General features: G+C 44.3%; 1 protein-coding gene across 1 annotated transcript; it reads right to left on the reverse strand.

Moving 5' to 3' along the window:
* Positions 1-5,156: 5,156 nt before the first annotated feature.
* On the reverse strand, positions 5,157-8,429 carry LOC132888831 (uncharacterized protein K02A2.6-like). The gene has a single exon (XM_060924926.1). The coding sequence runs from the start codon at positions 8,427-8,429 to the stop codon at positions 5,157-5,159; it is 3,273 nt and encodes a 1,090-aa protein (XP_060780909.1).
* Positions 8,430-8,962: the final 533 nt, after the last annotated feature.

The raw sequence follows: 8,962 nt of genomic DNA on the forward strand, positions 1-8,962 counted from the left end.
AAGTCACGGAGTAACATCAGCTTTTAACGTACTAAATCAATGTTTTCAATGCATTTCTTTTCGGTTTTTCCCATTTTTATGTTATAGAAATGCAGATTAGCACAATATCAGTCTTAAAACATCACAGACATGCAGTAAGATGATATCTTTATTCACCCTGGGCACTCGACAACTTCACAATCTTTGACCCTCCATGGCTTCGTGGGCTTCTTCAGTTCAACTTAGAATTTTTATTCATGTCTTCTCTACTTGCATTGGTGGCTTCATGTAATATCAGGTATGTAAACAGTATCAAAATAAACTGCCTAAGTGAAGACTCCAAGAGGGAACGTTAAAGATGGCTTTAACCAAAGCAGAAAAGCAGAGGCAGTACAGAGAACGTCAACGAGAGAGTCGGTGAAGAAGTGTTGAAACAAAGATGCTGAAAGAAAACGTTTGGCCCGAGCAAAAGATAAAGATGCTGATAATGAAAAGGCAAGAGATAGGATGCGGAAGTGGCGGGCTGCCAAAAAAGCAGAAAACAACAAAGCTAATGCATACAGTACACCCTCAAGTCTCAATCGTGCCGTCAAGCGTACGCTTAATACCCTTCCACAATCTCCACGCAAACGAAGGAAGGTTGTTACTAAACTGACCCAGCAATTTGAAGCAGAGTATTCTGCGGAACCAGAAGCTGCCGAACCAGAACAACTCCCACCACCACCACCGGCTAATAAGATTCCAGATGAAATACGAAATCGCATACAGGAATTCTACCTTCGGTCAGACATCAGTTGGACGGCCCCAGGCAGGAAGGACAGCATAACGGTCGTTAGAGATGGCAAAAAAGTCAAAGAACAGCGCCACTACCTCTTAATGACAATTCAGGAAGCATTTGCTCTCTATAAAGAAGAAAATCCAAATGACTCTGTCAAACTGACAAGTTTCAAATCATTTCGGCCAGATGTGGTGCTGTTCAGAAGTGATATGCCGCACAATGTTTGCGTGTGCCAATATCATGAAAACGTGAATCTTATACTCCAAGGACTCGGTCGAATAAATACCATTCCTGACAATCACAAACTTCTCCTTCGTACATTGTGCTGTGACATTGACAGTGAGAACTGTATTTTTGGGAAGTGTGAAACTTGTCAGCGGAAGATAAGCACCGACTCATTAGCAGAACTGGTTGATGATGATGAACTGTTGTCCGAGAATGCCAAATGGTTCAAGTGAATTCGTACTGATGAAGGGAAGATGGCCAAAGTGGAAGAAACAGGAACCGTAAATGATGCATTGCAATTACTTGCCGATAAGCTTCCCGCCTTCAAGATTCACTGCTTCATCAAAAGCAAGCAGGCTGCTGAGTTCGTGCTGGCCTATTCGAACCCTCGCCCCAACCACGCCGTAATGCAGATTGACTTTAGTGAAAATGCTGCGATAATCGAGCAGGATGAGGTACAGAGTGCGCACTGGAGTCACATCCAGGTGACAATCTTCACTGCTGTCGCATGGATCATGGAAGATACCAAGTCGTACTGCATTACATCTGACACCCAGTCACACGATAAATACACTGCTGCCGTCTTCTTGAACACTTTGATTGACAACCTGCGGGCGGCAATGCCCGGTGAACTTACAGATCTAGACATTTTCTCTGATGGCGCTGGTCAGCACTTCAAGCAGAAGTACATGTTCTTGTTCATCTCAAGTTTGCTGGAATCGAAAGGCATACGCATCCATTGGCACTTCTTTGCAACATCGCATGGAAAAGGAGCCGTTGATGGTATTGGCGGAACTGTCAAAAGAACTGTTTTTAGTGGTGTGAAGAGTCGCCGTTATCACATCACCAATGCAGAAGAATACGCATCTTGTGCCAAGGAGCTCCTGAAATCGACAACTATTCTTCATGTAAGCAGTACTGAAATCAATGACATGAAGCCAGAGTTGGACAAACTGTGGGGTGCGGCGATCACAGTTCCCGGTACATACAACGTGCACTGTGTTCGAACAATAAGTCATGGAGTCGTGTCCGTGTCAAATTACTCCAGGCAGGTTGGGTCCACACATTGTCTCCTGCCTCAAGCTGCGATCGATACCCAAGACACTACATTCAAACCCGAGAACAACCCATCAGATGAGACTCCGATCCCAGATGAGACACCAATCGCAGATGAGACTCCGATCATCGAGTATGTGCCATCCCAGTCAGTTCCTGATCCCAGCAGCGAGGAAGAAAAAGAAGCTGCTTCGTTTGTCGTCGCTGGCAAATGGTATGCTGTCTACTGGGAGAAAACTCATTACTGGTTCATTGGACAGGCCCTGCATGAGCATAAGAAGGACAAGTCAAAATGGGTGTTCTCATTCCTCGAGCAAGTTGACGAAGAAACAAACGGTTTCAAGACAACAAATGACATTGACTCTGCTAAACTTGATCACGTTCTGGCAGAAATTGATGCTCCAGCTCCATCCTCATCCACAAGGACCAGTCTCTTAAAACTTACTGCCACTGACTTTAACTTGGTTAGGGAGATGTTTGCCAACTTCCTATAAAATGAGAACTTTTGATGAACTGTGAATATTAATTTGATACGAACTTGAATGAACTTTTGGTCCCTGTGAATGATGAACTGTGAATATGAATTAACTGTGAACCTGAATGAACTTAAAAGATAAATGAAGCCCTTTTGCTCTTTAAAACAGTTATTTGATTACTTTAATAAAGAAAATAAGATAAAACAATGCTTATTATTCATTTTAAACAAACCCTCACTCATCATAATTATTTGTTACTCCGTGACCAGGTTGCCTTGTTACTCCGTTACCGCGCAAGGCTAAAAAAAAGTGTCCCTGATTCAAGAGGGGTTACAATTTCACCCTAATTTTTTGTTTGGGGATAGATAACTCAATATACTAACAGAATAAATAGCCACTTTTACATTCTTGTGCTGGAAACCGCATGTTATCCCTATCTGACTAAACATGCAAAAATCAGATGTAGTTTTCAGGTTACTCCGTTACCGGGCCTATTTTGGTGGTTTTCACCCAAAAAGTGTCAAAATCCAAAGAAAACTTTTTACCATTTAAAAGCACTAATATGGCCTATTAAAAATGTATTTAAGTCATTTTCATATCCAAATTGGTTTGAGTGTAATGGCCCAAAAACAGCAATTTTGTTACTCCGTTACCCCTTGACCTTGCCCATAACTCTCTCTCACTCACTCACACACACACACAGACACACAAATACAGACACACACACACATACACACAAATAATACACTCTCACACACTCTCTCTAATGCATAGTCTTCACACAGAACTAATAGCTCTACATTCTAATGTAATTTAAGATAATGAAATGTAAATAATGCCAATACTTCAGGTAGCTGAGCAATACACTCAGTTCAGTTTTGACTTTTATGTCAGACAAAACTCCACAGTTCTGATGGCACAGTTTTAGAATTGTTAAAGTAAATGTGTTGTGAGCCAAACTTACATTACAGGCAATGGTGAGAACACTCTGTTTCAGAGAATGCATGCAAATGGATTTCAATTCAAGACAGCCAGATAGACTGATGCCTTTACATTACTGCTCAGAATGTCTCTACACATACAGACACCCACAAATAACACACAAACTCTCTCTCTCTATCTCACACACACTCACTATTATTATAAGGTGTAATACTAAAGCTTACAATTCAGCAGTTCACACCCTTTCTGTCATGTGTATGCTGCAATGTAAATAATGCCAATACTTTAGGTAACTGGTACTTTAGATATGTATACTCAGTTCAAGAGTTCACTACTTTTCTACTTTTATGTCAGATAAAACACCACAGTTATGGTGCCACAATTTTAGAATCGTTAAAATAAATGTGTCCTCCACCAAATCTATCCTTATTTATTTATTTATTTATTTATTTAAGTTGTGCCGGGGGGCTTCGGTGCTGTCAGCCATGTTTGACCTCGGTATTTGAAAAATCCTGGGTACGGCCCTGTACAGGAAGTGTATTAATGTCAAAGTCTGAGATAAGAAGAAATTTCAATCCTCCAATTTTATTAAATAAGTGATTTGGAGTACAATACCAAAAAGAGTTGCCAAGTTCGATCCAAGATTTTAGCCAGTTTATTTTCAAGATTCCATTAAGGCAATCAAAATCAATAACTTTTAACCATATTACTTTTTTCATATAATGTGGTTTGTTCCTCCAAATGAAATTCATCTGAATTTGGGCAGAGGTGGACAGTAACGAAGTACGTTTACTTGAGTACTGCACTTAAGTGCACTTTTTGAGTATCTGTACTTTACTTGAGTATTATTTATTTTGGAAACTTATAACTTTAACTTCACTACATTTGAAAGGCAAATATCGTACTTTTCACTCCATTACATTTCTATCAAGGTCCTCATTACTCGTTACTATGAAGCATCTTTGAAAGTGGATGTTTTTTGTTTTCTTTTCTAAAACGTGATTGTTTTTTTCGCAGGTGACACTGAGACGGCCGGTCAGTCATCACTAGGGTCACGTCACGTCCATAGACTGTATAAAATCAAGTTCAATGATTTCTCAGCAGCATTATTTAACACGATCAGTTGATGGCAGAATGGAAGGAGGTGGTTCTTCTGGGGAATGCACGCACTCATGGCTATACCTAGAACCCATGTTTCAGTTTTCTGAAAATGTTGCATATGTACTCACTTTCAGACATTAATAATACCCGGGAGACAGGAGTAGGCTCGAACGTGCCACTTTACTGAATCGTACATGCTACACACCACCAAGATCCGGGTTACCCAATATTCCCAGACTAAAACTACGGCAAGTGGGTGTGGACAAATATAACAAACATAACATTTCCTTCCCCCTTAGAATAGAAGTCCCCCATACACAAAAATGACAAATAAAACCAAAATCATATTTTAGAAAAATGTAGTAAACAGCAGCAAGGGGGGTTGAACCATAAATGAGAACCTTTTATATATATATATATATATATATATATATATATATATATATATATATATATATATATATATATATATATACATACATACAAACACACACTCACAGACAATATAGAACCTATGGGGCGAGGGTAGACTGCCTCACCCCGTGACGGCATCCCTGGGTATTATTCTGACCCAGATGGTTGGGTATGCCGTACTAAATTCACAAGTCCATTCGCTTGGGTGGACGTCGCTCCCTTTCTGGATATCGGCGCTCCCGGGAAAAGCCTGGTGTAACGCCCTTTTGGGACGTTGACCCCACTGCCGGAGATGGGGGTGGCAACCCCACCTGCGTCTCTGGCGGAAGCTCAGGTACAGCTACCTCAGGAACGGGAGCCCCCCCAGGGGCTGCCATGGTGTCAGTACCGTCATCCTCCAATAGATCCCCACTGCCAACCATGGAGGGCTGTGTGGGTGCTGGTGCTGCACTCAGTAGGATTTGGTCGACATGCCTCTTCCACATACGACCATCAGCAGTCTGGAGGGTGTACGAGACCGGACCCGTCTTTGCCACTATGGTCGCCTGCACCCACTGTGAACCAGCACTGTAATTCCTGGCCAGCACGTAGTCACCAGGTGCGAAGTTCCTTACCTTGGTCTGTCGGCGCTGCTGTATCTGTTTCTCTTGTTGCTTTTGAACAGTGTCTTTCACAGCAGCAGGTTTAAGCAGATCAAAGTGAGACCGCAGGTCCCTCTTGAACATCAGGGATGCTGGAGAAGACTTAGTTGTAGCATGAGGTGTATTTCTGTAAGTTAACAGAAATCGGTGCAGCCGCTGATGAAAGGACCCCTGGCCCTGAGACGTCTTCAGTGCATGTTTAAGGGTTTGCACAAACCTTTCAGCTAACCCGTTAGTAGCTGAATGAAAAGGTGCTGATTTGATGTGCTGCACCCCGTTCACTTGCAAGAAGGTGCTCATTTCTTCTGACACTAGCTGGGGCCCATTGTCAGAGACCAATTGCACGGGACATCCAAAACGGCTGAACATTTCCCCAATTTTCTCAATGGTTTTAGCTGCTGTGGTGGATTTCATAACTGCCACCTCAGGCCATTTGCTATGGGCATCCACTGCAACCAGAAGCATCTGGCCTTCCACTGGACCCACGAAATCTACATGGACTCGCTGCCATGGTTCTTCTGGGAACTCCCAGGGGTGTAAGGGCGCTAGCTGGGGAATGTTCCGGACCCTCTGGCACGTGTGGCAACACTTAGCCACACTCTCGATCTCTCGGTCCACTCCTGGCCACCAAAAGAAACTCCTTGCCAATTCCTTCATGCGCACAATTCCGCTATGGCCTGCATGCAGTTGTTGGAGAACAGTCTTGCGTAGTGTTGGTGGAATGACCACCCTCCTTCCCCACAGCAAACATCCCGACTGTATTGACAGCTCCGTCTTCCTTGACAGGTAAGGCTGAAAACCTGGAATATTGCTAATGGAGTGCCCCTTTGTTACCATATCCATGACTCTCGCCAACACAGGGTCAGTGCGAGTTGCCCTCTTCACCTGTACAGCTGTGACCGGTGCCCCCTCTACCTGGCTAAAGTAGAAAATCTCTACACTGTTGTCGGGTTTGGTAACAGGCAACGGAAGCCTAGATAAACCATCCGCATTTTGGTGTCGGTCTGCCTTGCGATATTTTATCTCGTATGAATGGGCGGATAACAGCATGGCCCAACGCTGCATGCGGCTCGCTGCCAATGATGGTATGCCGGAGTGTGGCCCCAGGATTGTGGTGAGAGGCCTGTGATCAGTGAGGAGGGTGAACCGCCGCCCATACAGATATTGATGAAAACGCCGAACACCAAAGACAATGCTCAGGGCTTCTCTCTCTATCTGTGCATAATTAGACTCCGCTTTATTTAATGTTCGTGATGCGAAGGCAATAGGTTTTTCTTCCCCATTTGGCAATATGTGGGAAATGACAGCTCCTACTCCATAGGGAGAGGCATCACAGGCGAGTTGTATGGGCAGAGAGGGGTCAAAGTGTGTGAGCACCCCCGACTTCAACAGTGTATACTTAGCTTGCTGAAAAGCCTGCTGACATGCTTCATTCCATTTCCAGGCTTTTCCTTTACAGACCAAGCTGTGCAACGGTTTCAGTGTGGATGCTAAGTTGGGTATAAACCGGCCATAGTAGTTTAGTAATGCCAGGAAGGAGCATAATTGACCCACATTTTCGGGTGGCGGCGCATCTGCAATGGCACGGCTCTTGGATGGTGCAGTGTGCAACCCACTGGCATCGATAACATGCCCCAGATATTCGACTGACGGCTTGAAGAATTCGCACTTGTCCTTACGCACTCTAAGGCCATAATCCTGCAAGCGCTGAAGGACCGCATCGAGGTTGCGCAGGTGTTCTTCATCGGTGGCTCCTGTGCAGAGGATGTCATCAAGGTAGCATTGTATGCCAGGGAGACCATTGAGGATCTGGTCCATGGCACGCTGGAAATGGGCAGGGGCTGATGTGATTCCAAAAGGAAGTTGACAAAATCTGAACAGGCCCTTTTGTGTCGTTATGGTGAGTAGCTCTCGAGACTCCTCTTCGACAGCCATCTGCAAGTAGGCTTGATTTAGATCTATTTTGCTAAACTTTTGTCCGTGACTGAGTCCAGCAAACAAATCATCAATGTGTGGCAAAGGATATTGTTCTGGAGCAAGTACAGGATTCAATGTCACCTTGAAATCCCCACAAATTCGGATATCCCCATTTCTCTTTGACACCGGGACGATAGGCGTTGCCCACTCGCTAATTGCTACTGGCTCCAGCACGCCACTGGCGACCAGGGCATCCAGTTCAGCATCGACCTTCGAGCGTATGGCGTAGGGCACAGGCCTAGCTTTCAAGAATTTCGGCCTCGCATCTGTTTTGAGGCTCAGTTTAACAGTAATGTCTTTCATTAGGCCCAGCTCATTTTTGAAGACCTCTTGGTGTCTCTGTAAAACAGTTTCTAGTTTTCTGGCGCTGGGAGACAGCATCTTTACGGTTTGCCAGTTTAGTTGCAGGTTCTCTAACCAGACTCTGCCCAAGATAGAGGGGCAATTACCCATAGCCACATAGACGGGGAGTTTCCTCACTTGGTTTTCGGTTTGAACGGTGACGTCAGTCATACCAGCCATTGGCACTGGTTCACCGAGGTAAGTGCTAAATCTGGTGTCTGAGGGTCGCAAAGGCAAATGTTGTAGGTGCCTCCTATACACCTTTTTAGAGAGGATGGACGCTTTGGATCCAGTGTCAATCTGCATATTTATGGGGTGTCCTTCTAACAGGGGTTTTGCCCAGTAACCCTCATCATCTGCATCCACTTTATATATTTTCAGAGAATGCACACTCACCTCTGATTCTTCATCAGACTCGCTAGACTGTTCATTTTGTCTCACTGTGTGGACTGGCCTCTTTTTCTTTTCCTTCCGGTAGTCTTGCCTGTTTGCAAACATTTTGTCATTACCCTCATTTTTGGTAACTTTCCCCGTGATTCTTTTGCTTTGACACACTCGCTCTGTGGCCTCGTTTCCCACAGTGACGGCAATCCATATCCTTGCATCTGCATGCCGTGGCTAGGTGCCCCATTCTGCCGCAACGGTAACATGGCCCCTGCATTTTGTCTGAGCTCACTGTGTGCACTTTGGTGGTTGCGTGAAGCTGTTGAGCTTCCTTTGATGCCATTTCCATGGATAGACTAATGCTAATCACCTTATCCAGTGTTAGATTTTTAGTGGTGAGCAACTTTTTCTGTGCTGCTTCATCTTTAAGGCCGCACACTAGCCTGTCTCTTAACGTGTTGTTTAGAACATTCCCAAACTCACAATGTTCCGCCAGTTTTCTCAGCGCTGCCACAAACAAAGAAACCGACTCTCCTTCTTCTTGGTCACGCTTATGAAATGTGAACCTTTCAGCGATTAACAGTGGTTTCGGTGAATAATGTTCTGACAAGACCGTGACTATTTCCGCATATGTCTTTTCCCCAGGC

The sequence above is a fragment of the Neoarius graeffei genome, chromosome 7, assembly GCF_027579695.1.
Source record: "Neoarius graeffei isolate fNeoGra1 chromosome 7, fNeoGra1.pri, whole genome shotgun sequence".
In the NCBI taxonomy this organism is placed as follows: domain Eukaryota; kingdom Metazoa; phylum Chordata; class Actinopteri; order Siluriformes; family Ariidae; genus Neoarius; species Neoarius graeffei.